The sequence below is a fragment of the Chiloscyllium plagiosum genome, unplaced genomic scaffold, assembly GCF_037043375.1.
Source record: "Chiloscyllium plagiosum isolate Xiang-an unplaced genomic scaffold, Cpla_swu_hap1 HiC_scaffold_22, whole genome shotgun sequence".
NCBI classification, from domain to species: Eukaryota; Metazoa; Chordata; class Chondrichthyes; order Orectolobiformes; family Hemiscylliidae; genus Chiloscyllium; species Chiloscyllium plagiosum.
Genome location: NW_028270160.1, coordinates 24,616,731 through 24,637,506, shown reverse-complemented (window position 1 = coordinate 24,637,506; position 20,776 = coordinate 24,616,731). Strand labels below are relative to the sequence as shown.

Genomic DNA, 20,776 nt, shown 5'->3' with positions numbered 1-20,776 from the left:
AAAATATTAAGTTGTGCAAAGCCATCTTAAACTCTAAAAAGATTTTAATGAGTAAATAATGAGTAGGGTCAAGGTGTGTCCTAGTGATTAAATGTTAACTATTTAGTCATCCAAATATATGTATGCACACACTATGGTCCCAGTAAGCAGCAGTTGCAAAACTGAGATTTGTCATTGAAGCTTTACAAATGTATTTTAATCATCGAGATTCCAAGATGAGCGACAACTTTGAAACATATTCTGCCATTATTATTATTTATGGCAGATACAAGGTCAGTGTTTATGAAGACAATGCTGCTGTTTCCTACGAATATCATGTTTGATGGCTATAGAAAATGAGATATTCATAGCAGTGAGATTGGATATTCTTTTGCTCTACATCATTAAGAAATAACAAATGGAACATTTATTTGTGTCTACATCCATATTTATTCCATTTGTTAATTTGTAGGGAAATAAGATGTAGTGGGTAACAGCCCTCTTTACAGTGTAACAGAGGCAATACTGGGAAGCTATTTGACCCTGAAAGTTAAGGAATTAAAGCCACCCAATGGTCTATTTACAACCCCTAGAGCAGAAGCCAGGACTACAGAATCCTGGGCTAGCTTCTTCCCGTACAAATGTCACAGCTATAAGCTTACAAATATATATCTATCACAGTTTGATCCAAATTTGCAGCAATAAATCTTATGTAAAACATGCATGCAACGTTTATAAAGCCAAGAATATTGATTTCACTGTAGTTGTGCATCCAGCAATGAACTAGCTTGGTATGCAGGTGAAACACTGAAACAAGCAAATATAGATCAGTTCCCAAACGTCTGCAGTAGCAATATTTCGACTCTGACATTACAGATATGTGTGACTAGGAATACAAGGTGTTCATCCAAACACGGTATAAAAACATAATGTGCTGGGAATACACAGTAGGTCAGCAGCAACTGTAGCTTTATAAACAGATTACCAATGGCATAACAGCTGGAAAATGTTAGAAATATGACAGATCTTAAGCAAGTACAGATGTAAAGAAAGTGGGAGCAGAGGAAAGAACAAATGGGAAAGTTTGTGAAAGGATGGATGATGGGAATGATTAAATATCAAATGTGTTAAAAAGGGGTGGTCATGGGACAAGTAAATAAGTAACATATGAGTTGAGAGCGATGCTTCTCAAACTTTTACCCACTGCAACCCCATATTGAAAATATTGCTACCACTTGGTTAGAACTGCGTGAGTGAAGTAGGGGGTCGTGAGAATTGGTGCCTGTTAGAGTGGGAGCACAGCTGTTATAAATTGGTCAGAGCTCCCTGGCATTCTGGACCCTGAGGTTTTAACTCCAGATTTAGAGAAAATGTAAATGACAACAATAGAATCATTAGCACTGAGTGCTATGCAGGAAAGAGGAAGAAAAGCTTGATCTTAAATTGTTGAACTTAGGTTTCGAGGATTAAGTGCTGAATCAAAAGGTGAGGTTCTAATGCTCACGCTAATGGTGACTACTTCATTCAAAAGTTAAAAATGACATGACACCAAGTTATAGACCAACAGGTATTTGAAATACAAGCTCATTAACCTGTTGGACTATAACCTGGTGTTGTGGAATTTTTAACTTTGCCCACCCCAGTCCAACACTGGCATCTCCACATTCAAAGAGTGGAAGAGGGCAATGACAGAAAGACCAGAGGCCAGGAATGGTGGAGAATTAAGATGTCAAATGACCATATGTTCAGAGTCACACTTATTAACTGAATAGTGCTGAACTGTTCCATTATCCAATAGGTATTTGGTCTTCACACTGTAGAGAAGATGACATGATGAGCAGTGATTACAGTATAATAAATACAAGTACACTGTTTCACTCAGGAGTGTTTGGCATGCTCTCTCTTTCAGTGAGGAGGGAGTTAGTTAAAGGTATGGTAACTCCTGCATTTGCAGGACAAGATACAATGGGAAGACAAGGATGCCATGACACGAAGACTTCCTTTGAAAGGGGAAAGGAAGGGAAATGTACTTTCTGGTAGCATTATTTGGAGGTGGCACAAGCGGCAGCAGAAGATCTACTGATTGTGGAAACTGGTAGGGTGGAAGGTAATAAGGGTAATTATAGTGTGGCTCTGGGAGACAGGGCAAGAAGTGTGAGAAATGAGATGGACACAATTGAAGGCCCTGTCAACCATCATGGAGGGAAATCCTTGGTTGAAGAAAAAGACATCAGGGAAGTACGACAGAAGAAATAAATAAGCAATCAAAATAAATAGTCCTATTTCTATGGTCCCTTTCACAATTTCAGGTTATGACACACTTTGAAGTGTCGTCAGTATTGTGGTGTAGAAAATGCAGCAACCAGTTCCCAGAAATTCCCACCAGCACCTGTATAATAATGAAGAGAAAATGTGTTCAGTGATGTTGACTGAGTGATCATTATTGGCCAGGGCATTGGGATAACTCCCTTGCTCTTCTTCAAAATAGTGATACGGATCACTTCAGAGGTCTACTTCAGAGGTCAGCCAAAGTCTCAGTGGAATGGATTGGAAAGCTTGGACAATTAAGCACCGTGTCAGCACGACACTGAGTGACAGTCTCATTTTTGTATTCAAACTTCTGGACTGGGTATTGAACCCAGAACATCTGACTGAAAGATTCAACTGAAACATTTTGAGAATAAACTTTAAAGGGCATTTTGGACTGGCTTTAAATCCCAAGTTTAGATGAACGTCTTCAGCCATTATTAGTTGCAATTGTATATATAAATAATATATAAAACATAATAAGCTAAATTAAAATAGATTTTGCAGCATTGATTTTCACAATTGATAATTTAATTGAGAGATTGAAATGAATTGTGTTCTTCTGCCAATTTTTAAAATCATTATAAATGTAGTGAAGACTGTAATTTCACAATTGGGAAGATTACAGCTACTATTTTCCTTGCACTGTTAGTACATAAACAGAAATGTTCAGCTATTTACCTGGCATCTGGCCATCTTCCTACTCAGATCCTGTAACTTGCTCTGGAGCTTTTGGATGTATGAAAGTTACAATAAATCTGCAATCCTACAAAACATCAACCATTGTTTCAAAGATGAAAACTGAAATACAACAACGATATGAAAAGCTTCAGATATAACTCGTCAGGAATGAATGCTTGGGAAAAGTGTTTGATAGTGTGAGGCTATGACATTTTAGGTCTGCAACTGCAGGTATGGATGATGCAAAATGAAAGATTGACAGAGATGAAAGAGCAGGAAGGTGGGTCTCATTGAGTATGAGGTCCTTAACTGGGGTTGCTAACTTGGGCCATTCAGGGAGCCCTGACTGTAAGATATAAAACAGGAGAATCTAAAGGTCTTCTCAGTCTAGGGACTGGCTTGGGGTTAGCTGGTCAGAGCTGACATACTGTGCACATGTAAAAAAAAGGGTGACTTTGGTCACAGGATACTGGCCTCTGTGCAGTTATTTCAGTCATCTTGGAGTAGGTTGCAAAGACAAGCATAGGCAGGAACATTGAGTGTTGTGTAGATCTGTACAAAGTTTTCAAAGTATTAGGAAATACAGAGATATGGGACACCAGCGATAAATGGATGAAGAAAAGGTAACTTTGTGTAAGACTGGTTTGTGACAGCAGAGAGCTACATCAGTTGGAAGTTACATAGGATGTAATTTGTAAAACTAAGGAAACAGTAGGAAATAAATTCCAGATATGACAAAGGTATAGGTAAGGGCTTCAGAAGACTTTATTTTGTAGTCAGTAGTGAAGCAAAGGCACACACCATTGCTTTCAGAGGAAACCTCATTGCGAGATCTATCAATTCCTGAGGCAAGAACTTTACCTCCTCCCATTGTGCAGTTGATTTCAATATCTTTTCACTAGAATATCCAGACTGGAATGACAGTGACATCATCAATTTATTCAAGGATCCAATCACATTAAAGAATTCTCAGACAGTCAACCAGAAAATGTAAAGCATTAAATCAAATCTCATTGGGGGAAAAAAATGAGAGTAAAATGAAGTTTAGGCCATATGAAAAGGGTGAAGAAAGTCTGCAAAGTGTGAGAAAACAAGGAGTTTGTAAATCAGAATAATGTTAAAAATCTAGTAATTAATTGTACGGGTAACATTTAACTACACTCCCACATACAGGTATATAGGTGTTTCTCTTATCACTGCTAAAAAGGCAGGTACACCTGGCTGGAAATGGTGTACTTATTGTCAAATTTAGAATGGCAATGTTGGTGTGAATAGAGAGGTTATTGCCACATTAACTGATTTCACTGCTTTGTGTGGAGGTGGATCCACAGTGCAGCCTCTAACAGACAGTAAGTTACAACGCAAATTCAGGATTTTCATCTGAATATTGGCCAGAGCTAAATCCTGAATTATGGTCAGTTTCAGCAGAATAATAACAATGAGGACAGACAGTTCAATGTAAAAAAAATTCACAAATTCTGACCAATTGGTTGATATCTTCTCAATGTTTCATTTGGCTAAGAGCACAGGAATGCAGTGTGACAAGTTGAAAATAGGTAACATTGATTGCTTATTAAAAGGTTTGACAGAGTTTATAGTCAACAATGCTTAGAGGGAAGTATAAGACTTTATGCATTTAGTTCTTAACAGAACTAAAATACAAGTTGGAATTCCAATATTATTTTATCAGTAGAGCTTATTTTCCCTTCATAACAATTGTAGGTAATCTATTGAATGAAATATCTCATTATATGCATATATTGCAGTAATTGTAACAAGGTCAGCCAGGTGGACCTCATAGAATATGAATTCCCTAATTGGGGCTGTTAACCTGGTCCAGTCAGGGAGCCCTGGTTGACCGATATAAACAGTAGTGTTCTCCCAGCCCAACTGCTTGTTCTGTGGTGCTGTGGAGTCCGTGGACCACGTGTATATTGGGTGTGGGCGTTTGCACTCCCTTTTTGATTTCCTTAAAAACCTTCTCCTCTGTTTTTGGCTGCACTTCAGTCCCACGCTCCTGATCTTTGGGCACCCGGTACGGAGGAAGGAGGGCAGGTCTGAAGACCTCCTCGTGGGTCTGCTCCTGGGCCTGGCCAAACTGGCCATCAACAGGTCCAGGCAGCGGGCCGTGGAGGGGGTCGTTAGGGCCGACTGCCTGCCCCTCTTCCGCGGTTACGTTAGAGCCCGGGTGTCCTTGGAGAAGGAGCACGCGGTGTCCACCAACACCCTGGAGTTGTTCAGGGAGAGGTGGGCGCCGCAGGGAGTGGAGTGCATCATTTCTCCCTCCAATTCTATTTTGATTTAGTCCCTACCCTCCCCTTCACTGTTTTGATCACACAGCACTGCCCTTTGATGTGAAGGGCAGTGCTTGTCACTGGCCACCCGGGTGTTTTCCTATCTTCCTGGTGGTGGGAATTGAATAAAGATTCGTGCACTCTGTGTCTCTCACTGTGTCTCACAGCTGCACACACACACCACGGGTGCTGGGGATAAAATAAGCACTACCACACTTAGGTGGTAATGTGGGGGAAGAAATAAAAAAAAAGGAGTGTACCATGGGTTCTGGGGATAAAATAAGCACTACCGCACTTAGGTGGTAGTGTGGGGGTTAAAATTTAAAAAAATGAGTTTTGAGGACCTGGCCAAACTGGCCATCAACAGAGAAAAAAAAATAAAGAATAAAAGAAAAAAAAAATAAACAGTAGTGTTCTCCCAGCCCAACTGCTTGTTCTGTGGTGCTGTGGAGTCCGTGGACCACGTGTATATTGGGTGTGGGCGTTTGCACTCCCTTTTTGATTTCCTTAAAAACCTTCTCCTCTGTTTTTGGCTGCACTTCAGTCCCACGCTCCTGGTCTTTGGGCACCCGGTACGGAGGAAGGAGGGCAGGTCTGAAGACCTCCTCGTGGGTCTGCTCCTGGGCCTGGCCAAACTGGCCATCAACAGGTCCAGGCAGCGGGCCATGGAGGGGGTCGTTAGGGCCCACTGCCTGCCCCTCTTCCGCGGTTACGTTAGAGCCCGGGTGTCCTTGGAGAAGGAGCACGCGGTGTCGACCAACACCCTGGAGTTGTTCAGGGAGAGGTGGGCGCCGCAGGGAGTGGAGTGTATCATCTCTCCCTCCAACTCTATTTTGATTTAGTCCCTACCCTCCCCTTCACTGTCTTGATCACACAGCACTGCCCTTTGATGTGAAGGGCAGTGTTTGTCACTGGCCACCCGGGTGTTTTCCTATCTTCCTGGTGGTGGAAATTGAATAAAGATTCGTGCACTTTGTGCCTTTCACTGTGTTTCACACCTGCACACACACACCATGGGTGCTGGGGATAAAATAAGCACTACCACACTTAGGTGGTAGTGTGGGGGTTTAAAAAAAAACAGTAGTGTTCCCTACCCTCCCCATCACTGTTTTGATCACACAGCACTGCCCTTTGATGTGAAGGGCAGTGTTTGTCACTGGCCACCCGGGTGTTTTCCTTTCTTCCTGGTGGTAGAATTTGAATAAAGAATCGTGCACTTTGTGTCTTTCACTGTGTCTCACACCTGCACACACACACCATGGGTGCTGGGAAAGAAAAAAAAAATAAACAGGGGATAAGTGGAGTGCATTATTTCTCCCTCCAAATAAAAAATAAACAGTAATGTTCCCTACCCTCCCCATCACTGTTTTGATCACACAGCACTGCCCTTTGATGTGAAGGGCAGTGTTTGTCACTGGCCACCTGGTGTTCTCCTATCTTCCTGGTGGTGGAAATTGAATAAAGATTCGTGCACTTTGTGTCTTTCACTGTGTCTCACACGTATACACACACACACCGTGGGTGCTGAGGAAAAAATAAGCACTACTGCACTTAGGTGGTAGTGTGGGGGTTAAATAAAAAAAACAAAAAAATAAACAGTAGTGTAAAATAAGCACTACTGCAGTTAGGCGGTAGTGTGGGGGTTAAAAAAAAAAGCAATGTTAAGGGCACTGCTTGTCACTGGCCACTCGGGTGTTTTCCCTAAAAAAAAAGAAAAAAGAAAAAAAAGAACAAAAAAAAAGAAATAAACAGTACTGTATACTGGGCTCTGTGGATTTATTTCACCAGTAACACACATTCACGGAGCATCATATAGTCCAGTAATACTCACTGGACCAAACACGGAAAAAAAAGAAAAAAAAGATAAACAGTAGTGTCCCACAAACAGGTCCAGGCAGCGGGCCGTTGAGGGGGTCATTAGGACCGACTGCCTGCCCCTCTTCCGTGGTTACATTAGAGCCTGGGTGTCTCTGGAAAAGGAGCACGCGGTGTCCACCAACACCCTGGAGTTGTTAAGGGAGAGGTGAGCACCGCAGGGAGTGGAGTGCATTATTTCCCCCTCCAACTCTATTTTGATTTAATCCCTGCCCTCCCCTTCACTGTTTGATCACACAGCATTGCCCTTTGATGTGAAGGGCACTGCTTGTCACTGGCCACTCAGGTGTTTCCTTTCTTCCTGGTGGCGGAAACTGAGTAAAGATTCGTGCACCTTGTGTTTCTCACTGTGTCTCACACCTGGACACACACATGGAAGCTGGGGAAAAAATAATTACTACTACAGTTAGGAAGTAGTGTGGGGGTAAAGAAAAAGAAAAAAAAGAACAGGAGTGTCAAAAAAAAACGTTAGCGTCAGAGGTTCTGTTCACTCTGAACGCTGGCTCTGAAGAAGCCAGATCAGTGTCCAGTACTATGGACGTGTAGATAAAGGGTGACTTGGTGACGGGATACCAGCCTCCGTGTGTTATTTCATATATAATGTCTTGATGATAGTAATTATGAGAAGTGAATGAAATATCAGTTGCTTGGATAATTCATAATCTATTAATCTGTTATCTGAGGGCAACTTGGATTCAAAGATTTAACAATTTATTAGCTTGATTCTGCAGTTATAGTTGCACAATTGTCAGCATTCAGTGCCATTACCCTGTGAGACTGACAACAGGTATCCACATATGCAGAGTTAAACATGGATATCCAGAAGCTGCTGTCAGCAATTGTCCTACCTCCAAAGGAGATATTATTGCTAGATGATTAATCCAGAGACCCACAAAATGTTCTGGGGAATCATGGCAGATGGTGGAACTTGAATTCAATAAAACTCTGGAATTAAGAATCTAATGATGACCATGAAACTATTGTTATTTGTCAGAAAAGCTCATCTGGTTTACTCATGAGCTTGAGGAAAGGAAACTTGCATCCTTACCTGATCTGGTTAACATGTGATCCACACCCATAGCAATGTGTGCTGAATCTTAACTGCCCTTTGGGTATTAAGGATGGGCAATAAATGTTGGTGCAGCCAACTATACCCATATTTAATGAATGAATTCAAAAAATACATGTCCCAATAGATTGAAAACTTTAGAATAATTGAACCGTTAATCATTGACCTGTTCATGCTAAAATATTGCTTTGAAAACATGCCAAATGGTTAGCTAGGCTTTTAATTGCACCCTAATTCATAACTACTGATGAATAACCTCTCTCCTTTTGAAAATTAGTTTTATATTTGCCAAATTCAAATTTTTCCTTAATAATAAAAATCCAATTTTTAAACATATAATTTCCTTTTAAAATTTATGATGTCTCAAATTCTGATGTGTATGTCCCAATCCTTACAGTGATGCTTGTACAATGCATTATGAGTGAAACGTTTTGCTTCTTTCCTTGCTGTCTATGAAAACTACTTAAAGTCATTGGCTACTTACTCTTTTTGACTCCATTTATGTTGTTGAATGCATGGAGATCCCCTACAGTTGATGTCCAGTAATTAGGAAAGGAGAAATCCTGCCATAGCGCTTATTAGATCTTGGTAGACGACTTCCTTTAAAGTCAATGGCAATCACTGTCTCTTCTTCAATTCCCTCAAAATCCAGGAATTATCCCATTTTCCTTCCTTTTTTTGTTGGCTGCTTGCTATTCATTTCATGTTCTTAATATTCTAAATTAGTTTAAATATAACTAGAATAAACTTATTTTTCTGAAAATAGTAATAGCTCCCATCCTATTTATTAATACTCTGTATGCCATGCCATTGTGCAGACTTAACACAAATCAATCATCGAGCATATTCTATACCTATGTTAGACGAACACTTAATCAGTTGTACCTTGTGTGGAAAGTTTGTCCTTAAAATATCACTGAAATTCTAATTCAATTTCATCACTGTGAACAAAGTCTTTATTATCTATTTACAATCACTTGACCTTTGCAAGATATATTCTTTTTAATGAAAGCGATGAGGAATAGGTTCCAATGAATGACGGCCATTTCATTATTTCTTTACAATGTTATTCTTTTTGAAATGCTGCCTGACCTTAGAAATTACTTTCAACTAGTGGGTAGGAAGGATAAACTGGAGAGTTAATAATTTTTCAAAAGTCTAATTCCTTTAGATGAAAATTAACTTTGCCATTTCTTTTGATAAGTAACTCAATCTTTTTTTTCTCATACATGGTATAAATGTAATTAAGGTTTAATGTTTCTATCTTTTGCTTCCTAGTTTTAACAATGTGTGTTAAAATGGGTGATATGGTGGCTCAATGGTTAGTATTGCTGCCTCACAGTGCCAGGGACCCAGGTTAGATTCCACCTTTGAATGATTCTCTGTGTGGAGTTTTCACTTCTCCCCATGTCTGCATGGGTTTCCTCAGAGTCCTCTGGTTTCCTCCCACAGTCCAAAGATGGACTGATGAAGTGGATTGGCCATGTTAAATTGCCCATAGTATTCAGGGATATGCAGGGTAGGTGGATTAGCCATGGTAAATGCAGGGTGGGGACAGGTGACTTGGTGGATGCTCTCCAGAGGTTCAGTATGGGCTGAATGGCTTGCTTCCACACTGTATGGATTCTATGATTCTATGTTTTGGACAAAGTTCAATTGGAAGTAAGATTGGTTGAATTGCTTGCCCTGTTCAGAGACAATTCAGATCCCCTGTGGAGGATGGCTCTGAATTAGTGGAAATCCCTGTTGACAAACCCATGAAAAGCCAATTGGTATTTGTCAATGTGGTAAAAATTTAGCACATTACTTTATTGCTGGGAGCAATATCAGGTGGGCTTGTTTGGATGAATGGTCTGAATCCTTTAGGGCCTTGGATAGAGGTGAGGGAGGAGGTGTGGGCGCAGGTTTTACAGTTCCTGCGGTGGCAGGGGAAGGTGCCAGGATGGGAGAGTGGGTTGTAGGGGGGCGTGGACATGACTAGGTAGTCACGGAGGGAACGGTCTTTGCGGAAGGCGGAAAGGGGTGGGGAGGGAAATATATCCCTGGTGGTGGGGTCTTTTTGGAGGTGGTGGAAATGTCGGCAGATGATTTGGTTTATGCGAAGGTTGGTAGGGTGGAAGGTGAGCACCAGGGGCATTCTGTCCTTGCTACGGTTGGAGGGGTGGGGCACCTCCACCCTCAGACCCCACCGCTCCAACCGTAACAAGGACAGAATGCCCCTGGTGCTCACCTTCCACCCTACCAACCTTCGCATAAACCAAATCATCCGCTAACATTTCCGTTGTAGGGGGGGGCGTGGTCAGGTCCACGCCCCACTACAACCCACCCTCCCATCCTGGCACCTTCCCCTGCCACCGCAGGAACTGTAAAACCTGCGCCCACACCTCCTCCCTCACTGCTATCAAAGGCCCTAAAGGAGCCTTCCACATCCATCAAAGTTTTACTTGCACATCCACTAATATCATTTATTGTATCCGTTGCTCCCGATGCGGTCTCCTCTACATTGGGGAGACTGGGCGCCTCCTAGCAGAGTGCTTTAGGGAACATCTCCTGGACACCCGCACCAATCAACCACACCGCCCCGTGCCCAACATTTCAACTCCCCCTCCCACTCTGCCGAGGACATGGAGGTCTTGGGCCTCCTTCACCGCCGCTCCCTCACCACCAGACGCCTGGAGGAAGAACGCCTCATCTTCCGCCTCGGAACACTTCAACCCCAGGGCATCAATGTGGACTTCAACAGTTTCCTCATTTCCCCTTCCCCCACCTCATCCTAGTTCCAAACTTCCAGCTCAGCACTGTCGCCATGACTTGTCCGGACTTGTCCTACCTGCCTATCTCCTTTTCCACCTATCCACTCCACCCTCTCCTCCCTGACCTATCACCTTCATCCCCTCCCCCACTCACCTATTGTACTCTATGCTACTTTCTCTCCACCCCCACCCCCACCAGCTTATCTCTCCACGCTTCAGGCTCTCTGCCTTTAGTCCTGATGAAGGGCTTTTGCCCAAAACGTCGATTTCACTGCTCCTTGGATGCTGCCTGAACTGCTGTGCTCTTCCAGCACCACTAATCCAGAATCCATCAACGATAACAGCTGAGTGTCTTGATGAAGCTGAGAGATCAATATCAACTGAAACTTACTTTTAACGTAGGCAAGGAAAAACATAATGGAACAAAGTGGTGCCTTTAAATAGGAAATAGCTCAGATCCATTTGAGATACACTGCATTTGCATGAATACATTAGTACACTATGATCCTGATATCATCATATATAAATGAGGGCATTAGAATGACAACCATTTTACACGCCACATGGAACACATTGCAACAAGAGGGAAAGATGCACAAACAAGACGGTACTCCCTTGTTGATGACAGAGACAGATGGACAATGAAGCAGATAAAAGGTTCATATGGCAGACTGAATAGAGGAAATGAAAGGAGAAATAAGAAAAATAAGGAATGAGAAGACGCTGGCAGTTAATATAAAGGGGAATTCTAAAGTTTTCTCTCAGCATATAAATAGTAAAAAAAGAGTGGGTTGATTGGAGGCTGAAAGAGGATTTGAGAACTGAAAATTCTGTATCTTTCAGAAGTTCTTTGTAGTCAAGATGAGACTCTCCCTTACATATGTTTCAATAAAATCTCTGCTTGCTTGAACTGCACAGACTCTAGAATGGTCATTTATTTCACAAAGGGAAGATGCAAAGGCAGTAGAAATAGTGCAGTAAAGATGTACAAGACGGTTCCAGGGATCAAGAACTTCAGTAATGTCGACATATTGGAGAAACTGGGGCTGTTCTTTCTCCAGTAGAGAAGACCAAGAAGATATTTGATAGAAGTGTTCAAAATCATCAGGAGTCTGGGTAGATAGGGAAAAGTGTTCCCATTAACAGAAGGTTTAAGAACCAGAGGGCACTGATTTAAGTAGATTAGCCAATGAAGTAATTGTGACATAAGATGAAAAAAGGGTTTCCACAGCAAATGTTCAGGATCTAGAATACATTGCCTGAGATTGTTGTGGCAATAAGTTCAATTAACAACTTCAAAAACTAATGGAATAATAATAATTTGCTGGCTTACATGTCAAAGCTGGAAGAGTGGGACCAAGCGAGTTGCTCTTACAGACAGCCAGCATAGACATAGTGGGTCAAACATCCCCTTTCCATGCTGTGACTAATCTTATGATTCTAGACCACAGTACAGCAGATTAATTCACTGAGCTACCTGGGACAAATGATCATACTGGAAATCTATTAATATGTTCAGACAGTACTTTATTTGATTAGAAACATGTGTGGAACTGAAAAGCCTATTAATTTCATCATGTATGAAGTGATCCTGTTTAAACTTGCAAGTTAATATTGATATCATAACAAATAAGTGAGATATCACATGTTATTCTAAGCATAACTACGAACAGTGATTTACAGGGATCAGACAACAAATTACATCTCCTTATCAGAACAAATGCTGGAGCTTAATTATTGCTATTTACACTTATGCTTTTCCTGAAATAAAAATAAACAACATAAAACATTGCATCTTGTTACATTAAATCACATTGTACATGGCCAGTTGGGATTCCTCTTGAAAGTAAAGGGAGAGGTGCTGACATAATTCTGAGTGAGTTGATGGGTCCAGAAACTTATACTGTCTTGGATGCAAACAATGAAACCCTTTTAGTGAGTTATGCTTAAACATTTTTGATTATTACGTATCATGAAATCAAAATAATGTACTTTAATCTATTTAGTAAGTACGATATTGGTGTGAGGTTGAATTCAAGATGTGATTCAAACAGTTTTGCTATACTCAGTTCATCAAAATACTGGCATAATTTAAAAGAGTTCTAGTGCATTTCTTTTGAGACTGCTTTTCCCCAAAGGAATAGTGCTGGCATCTGGAAAGTTGGATTATGGTGGCTCCTGAAGGTGGCCCGTTATCACCCTCATCTTGTTAGGTTATCTAATGAGTACAAACCATGTCAAAAGTTAAGAATGTTAAAGAAAAGATTGAAGGAACAGGAAATTAAAGGACATGAAATTGGGTGTGAATATGGGATTTGAACAGCTGTTCACATGGAGAGAAAAAGCTGACATGAAATGGTGGGGCTGAACAGTTTATTCCAATGTTGTAATTTCTCTGTAATTTTATATACATAACTTATTCTTATGAAACAAAAGATAATTAGTGGTAGCTTTATGCTGAGCTACTAGTGTTATCCTTATAGACACTGAGTATTTATTTACATAGCAGCAATTGGCCATCCAGCCCAATAAAATGTTTATGCTCCACCAAAGCCTCCTCTAACTCTTTCTCATGTCAGCTGCATTTCAGTTGGTAGCACTCTTGCCTTTGAGTCAGAAGGTCACATGTTCACGTGTAACTTCAATAATGTGAGCAATAATGTGAGCAAAATCTAGCCTGATGGCCTCAATGCAGTACTGAGAGGGTACTGCACTGTCTGCAATGCTGCTTTTCAGGTGAGCTGTTAAACTGAGGCCCTGCCTTTACGTGGATGCAAAAATTGCCCCGGCACATTTTCAAAGGAAAAATAAGGGAGTGATCTTTGATGTCCCAGACAATATTTATCACTAGATCACCATGATGAGAACAGATTATCTGATAAGTAGCATATTTCTGTTTGTGGATGCTTGATGGGTGCAAATAGGCTTTGTGCTTCTTACATTAAACAGTGATTAATTTATTGGCTGTAAAGCACTTTGCAACATCTGGAGATCATGAAAGATACAAGATAGTCTGAGCCATCAACAGATATTTCTATTGTTTTCTCACTCACATGTTTAGCTAGCTTTCCCAAATACCCAGTTATCTCTGTCTCAAATACTTCTCATGTTAGTTAAGTTCACATTCTATCCATGCTCTGAGTGAAGTCTCTCCTGGATGCCCTACAGGTCTATTACTGACTATATTATAGCTTTGGACTCTAACTGGAACTGGATCAATTGCCTTCTCAGACAGAAGCCAATTGATTCAATTCTAACAACCTGAAAGACCTTTTAAAAATCTGATTGATAGCAATATCCGAAATGAAGACTCCAGCGAGGTTTCTGAGACAAATAGGATAATGATTCACTGTAATCCCTTTGCAAACAGCAAATGTTACAGATGATAATATTTTATATTTCTGCCTGTAATTTACTGTTTAATGAACAAACATTGAATAGATTGGGTCTTATATTCATTGGAGTCAAGAAAAATGAGGGATAAATTCACTGAAGCACTTAAGATATTGAAGGAACTTGACAGGGTAGATGCTGAAAGGCTTGTTTTCACTGGAGTTTGGAAGCATGAGGAATAATTTGAGGTTTTGAATGGTCTTGGTAAGTTGGTCATGGAAAGAAGCTTTCTCTATGCACGAGTCCTGAACTGTGAAATTAAGGGTTGTCCTTTTAGGTCGAAGATGAGAAGAAAACTATTTTCTCAGATAGTTGTGCAACTTTGGACCACCACCTCAGAATGCAGTGGGGGTAAGATCATTGAATAATGTTTGGGCAGAAATAGATAGATTCTTGTTAGGCAAGAAACTAGAGGTTATCAGGAATAAGTGGTAATTGATAATCAGGGATAAGTGGAATTCTGAACTCAAACTGACCAGCCATGATCTTAATGAACGGCACAGCAGGCTTGAAAAACGAAATGGTCTGTTCCTGTTCCTCTTTGAATGTATCCAATCACAGATTGTTCCTGAGGCTAAGCCTCAGAAGAATGGCAGCCCCACAGGAAGAGTTGGGTGCAGGCCCTTCTGCAGAGGAGGTTTGGGAATTAGACCCTGAAGCAGATACATTTTGCATTGTCTCTTCAACATGTGTGATATTTTAAATGTTAAAGCATGGCCACAGCTGGATGGCCAGCTATGTGGAGGGAAAACTGTCAGCTATGGCCCCCTGATTCTGGTTGGGTGGAGTTTTTGGCAGAGGCCTAGCTGGCCCACTGGCATCCTCCTCTGCCTACACTTGGGCACTGAATTACGTAGGTTGGCTCCTCACTTTTTTCTCCAATGAAAAGCCATTTTCTCAATGAAAAGCTGATTTCACTCAGCCTCCAGCAAAACTACCAGAGGTGGAAAAGCTTCAATTATGAGGTCACTTCAGCACTTCCTGCCATTCTCACTGCAAGCTGTGGAACCAGGATGAGTCTGCCCACCACTTCAGGTGGCTGGCTTTAGTCAAACCTAAGAGATGCTTTTGTCAACATATGACAAGGACGAGGAGTTAAGATGGTGTGTTAAAGGGTTTGGTTCATCCAGACCTACTTTCTGGGAGGATGTGCAATTTTCAATAGAGTTTGGGCAGCATCTAGTGATGCTGGAGAACTATCACTACCAGCTGTCGGTTTTTCTCCATCATGATCAACACAGTACTGTCAGTCAAATTTAACTAGTGCATGCTCCATGGAAACACCTCCGCTAACCAGACTCCACTTGTCAACCGATCAATTCTCTCCTCTTATACAGCATAAACATTGTTTACCCTTTTCATTGGCATTCTTGCAAATTGTCCTGACGTGTGCAAGTTGAACAGTTCTGTTTTTTTTGTATTTAGCTAAATTCTATACTACCAAATACTTATTTATTTCATCGTAAAACATTCAAAAGCATTCATCATAATTTTAAAAATTTGGGGAATGCATAGTACTGATGTCATTGCAACAGTAATCCAGAGATCTAGGTTGGTGCTCTGGGGACCTGGGTTCAAATCCCACTATGCCAGCTGGTAAAATTTGAATTTAGATAGCAAATCTGCAGCTGAAACCTAGTTTTGGTAATGGAGACCATGAATCCACAGAATAAAAATGCATCTAAATCAGTAATGTTCTTCCAGAAAGGAAATCAGCCATTCCTGACCTGGTCTGGCCTACATGTACAGCAATATAGTTTACTCTTAACTGACCTCTGAAATGGCTGAGCAAACCATTCAATTCAAGGGTAATTATGAGTGGACATGAAATGCTGGCCTTACCAGTTACAGTCATACCCCAAGAATGAAAAGAAAATAGTAGTTTCTATTTATTACTCTAATCAGTACTTTGCTCATATGTACCACATTGGCTTTAAGCAGTTATATTATAAATACTAATTCTTCTGCTGACAAAGCCAAAAATGTTTGTAGTTTGGAGTTTTCACAACAGTATCAGCAGTGCTGTGTTGACAAGAGCAGATAACTAGATCTGATTGAGCTATAGCTGTCACAGCACATAACAGCTGGCATAAATATGAGCACAAATTGATAAATCACATGGTTAACATGTTTTCAGTTAAGCTCCCAACTATTTACTTTAGTCAGAAGGAGTGGGATGGTTCATCCTCCAGAAATTCTCCAAGGATGGTGTCAGTGCTGCTCCTTACTTGACCTGACAGCTGACATATTTAAATGGCAAAGGAATTGACTCCTTCATTTTTCCCTTCTCCTCAGATGACCTTGCCAGAGATTGGAAACATTTAGTCCCAGAAACAGCCCTGTGCACAATTGATAATAAAGATTTGAAGTTTCCTACTTTGCGGACCACTAACTTCGAAATCAACGAGAAAATTATATTCGGTAAAAGATCATATCTCTCCCACTTGTCACTTACACCCGGATGAAACATATTAAACAGACTCCTGTCTCTCCCACTTATAATTCTCATGGTTTTCTGAATGAATTCAATTTTTCAGATAAACAGGAACAGAAATTACACAACACCCAGTCATTCATCTACTTTAGCCATTGGGGAAGATTTGCATTGCAGTTCTCTCTGCTCTCAGATGTTTGGATCATTGCAAATATTTTGTTTGTCTGATGAAACCTAACAACACTAAGAATTCACCAACAAAAGGAAAGTGTGCTTCAAGATAATCTTTCTTAGATGGTTGCAAACAAATGCTCATAGTCTATTTACCTGGAAAAGGATGCCATTGCTCAGCCTGAATTGATCTCTGATAACCCACTGCGCTACCATCATTCTCACACATCATCAGTGTGACTCACAGTGTGAACAGTGCACATCTTTGTTTCCAAACCACTCCTGAATCTTTGTTTGCTTGTGAAACAGAATTGATTTGAGTTGCAATAAGACTCTCAGCTCCACTATGGGGATTGAAAGCAATGTTGCTGTAGGATTTCTGAATGCATGACTGGGATCATGTTAACTGGCATAGCTCTGTTGTTCTATCAACAGTCCAGTCAGAGACACAGTTGAGGTAGCACAACCCAGTGAACAGCTAGGATTCATAGAAAACAGGAGCAGGAGTAGGCCCTTTGGCCCTTCAAACCTGCTTCAACATTCAATATGATCATGTCTGATCATCCAACTTAGTGTCCTGTTCCTACTTTCTTCCATATCCTTTAAGCCTTTCAGTCCTAAGAACTATATATCTCCTACTTGAAAACATTCAATGTTTTGGCCTCAACCACATTTGGTGGTAGAGAATACCACAAGCTCACCACTCACTGGGTGAAGAAATTTCTCATCTTAGTCCTAAAGGGTCTACCCTATATCAGTAGATTGTGTTACTAAGTTCATTACTAGGAGAAAGTGAGGTCTGCAGATGCTGGAGATCAGAGCTGGAAATGTGTTGCTGGAAAAGCGCAGCAGGTCAGGCAGCATCCAGGGAACAGGAGAATCGACGTTTCGGGCATAAGCCTGAAAGAATATTCCTGAAGAAGGGCTTATGCCCGAAACGTCGATTCTCCTGTTCCCTGGATGCTGCCTGACCTGCTGCGCTTTTCCAGCAACACATTTCCAGCTAAGTTCATTACTACCCCATCATTGGGAACATCCTTCTTTCAGTTAGCTTGGTCAGTCCTGTTAGAAATGTGTAGGTTTGCAATGAGACGCTCCCCACACACACCACAAACCCTCATTCTTCTAAAGTCCAGTGAATATAGTCCTCACTGATCCCTTCTTGCTTCATTCATAAGTCCTACCATCCCAACAATCAGATTGGTAAGCATTCATTGCACTCCCTCCATAGCTAGAATATCCTTCTTCAGATAAGGAGACCAAAACTGCGCACAATACTTCAGGTGTGATCTTGCCAAGGCCTTGTACAATTGCAGCAAGACACCCCAGCTCCTGTACTCGGATCCTCTCACTATGAAGGCCCACAAACCATTTACCTTCTTTGCCACCTGCTGCATCTACGTTATTACTTTCAGTTACTGGTGAACAAGGATACCCAGCTCTTATCGCACCTTCCCCTTTCCCAATCTACCACCATTCAGATAATAATCTGTCTTCCTGTTTCTGCTACCAAAATAGATAACCTCACATTTATCCACATGATTCTTTATCTGCCATCCAGTTGCCCACTCACTCAAATCAGACTGAAGCATCATTGTACCCTGTCATGGCTCACCCTCCTACCCAGCTATGTATTGTTTGCAAACTCCGGAGATATTACATTCAACTCCCTCATCCAAATTATGAATATATATTGTGAATATCTGGCATCCAACCATGGATTCCTGTGACACCCCATTAGTCAGTGACTACCACTTGGAAAAATACCTGTATAATCTTACTCCTTGTTTAACATCAGCCAATGTCTATCCACGTCACAACACTACCCTAATCCCATGCACTCTAATTTTACATGCTAATCTCTTTCATGGGACCTTATGCAAAGCCCTCTGAAATTTCAAGTAAACCACATCCGCATGAGCCATCTTATCAACTCCACGACTTACATCCTCAAAACATTCCAGTAGATTGGTTAAGCATGATTGCCCTTTCATAAATCCTGGCTGACTTTATAATGGTCGCTAGCATTTTCCCCACTCACTGTGTCAGATTAACTGGCCTATAATTTCCTGTTTTCTCTCTACCCCTTATTTAATTTGTGGAGTTCCAGTAGCAACCCATAAATCTGTAGGAATTGGTCCAGAGTTTGTAGAATCTTGGAAGATGACCAACAATGCATCCACTATTTTTAAAGCCACTTCATTCAGTATTCTGGGACGTAGATTATTGGGCTTGGGGATTTATCAGCGTTTACTCTCACTGATTTCCCCAACACCATTTCCCTATTCATATTGATTTCCTTCAATTCCTCCCTCTCACTACATTCCCGACTCCCCAACATTAACGGGAGATCATCTGTGGCCTCCTTTGTGAATGCAGAACCCAGGTACGCCAGCACTTTGTTACCCATTAGAACTTCCCGTTGCTGACTGTAAGGGACCTCCATTTGTCTGCATCAATCTTTTTCCTCACATACCTATAAAAACTTTTGCAATCAATTGGTATGTTTCCGCAAGCTTACTCCTATTATATTTCCCTCTCTGAATCAATCTCCTTTGTTGAAATCTAAGCTGCTCCCAATCCTCAGGTCTGCTGGTGTTTTTCTGACCAATCTGTGCCTTGTATCGAATACTATCCCGAATTCCCCTCATTAGTCATGATCGAGGCACTTCTCCCGTTTGCAGCAGACAGGAACAAACTATTGTTGCGATTCCTCCATGCATGACATAAATATTTGTCATTGCCTCTTCACCGTCATTCATGAAAGCAACGCTCCCCAATTTATCAGGGGGCAGCTCGCATCTCACTCCTTTCGTAGTTTCCTCGATTTAGATTTGGGTCCCGAGGAGCATCAATTCACAAACGTTCACGTCCACATCAGTTTGACAATCCCAAAGTGAAAGGAACACAGTCCTTGCAAGTTGTACCGGTCCGTGGTCTAGCCTCGAACGTCACTGACGTGCATGACACTTCCCGCTCGGAGTTGAACGAATTGCTCAAAATTCCGTTGACCGTCAACGGAAAGGTGTTAAAAAGCAAGCTGACCGCCCCCCCCCCCCCCCCGCCAGCGGCTTCCCCGAGCTCCTATAACGGACCTGGGGAAGTTTGGGTCCAATCTGCAAAGTGACAGGGCATCAGCGCCAGGCAGCAAAGAGCGGAGAGTCCAGGGGAAGTGAAGAGCCAATGTAGCCCTGACCTTTCCTCAGACACTGGAGGGTAACCCTCAGCCCTGAGTGGGCTCTGCTCTGTCAGGTACAGCTTGGGGGCTGCCCTCCTCGGGTCAGTGACGAAAGGGAAGGCGGGGAGAACAGATCCAACGAGTACAGGAGTTAACAGGGAGGGGGGAAAACACACTGTAAACCAGCCTGGGGTCAAAACAAAGTCGATCATGATCGCACCCTCCACTCACTTACCTTTGCTCCTATCCATGTGTAAGGACTAGATAGAGTCGGGGGGCCCTTGAAGTGCCTTTTTGTGTGAGCAGCGATCCCAGATAATAAAACGCATCAGAATGAGTGGTGGGCTCCTGTCCCGTGCTGTCCCAGTGCACGCACTTGTACCAAATGCCTTCCTTCATTCAGTGGAGACGCTGCGCGGAGCCTGAACAGCCCCGCCCGCTGACGCTGGTTCCTTCAGCTTCACTGACCGTACTCCCAGCCCCAGCCTCCGGCCGCCTCCGTAGATAGCACTCTCCCAGACTTTTAGGGGCACATCCTCTCCCCTGCCCGCACTTTCAGCAATTTCCGCCGCATCTTATTCGCTGTTAATGCCTCAGGATCTCATAAAAACAACAAAGCAATGGGAACGCCTGCATTGCTAG

General features: G+C 41.9%; 1 protein-coding gene across 2 annotated transcripts in view; it reads right to left on the bottom strand.

Annotated features, from left to right (window-relative positions):
• afap1l2 (actin filament associated protein 1 like 2) overlaps positions 1–20,572 on the bottom strand; it is a 228,315-nt gene extending 207,743 nt beyond the window's left edge. Inside the window, exon 1 of one of the 2 annotated variants that reach the window (XM_087998866.1) lies at positions 20,370–20,572. In XM_087998866.1, coding sequence (XP_087854992.1) covers positions 20,370–20,385 — 16 coding nt within the window. In that variant the 5' untranslated portion in view covers positions 20,386–20,572. The remainder of the gene's footprint in view (positions 1–20,369) is intronic. The other variant, XM_087998864.1, reaches the window with a different exon arrangement.
• Positions 20,573–20,776: the final 204 nt, after the last annotated feature.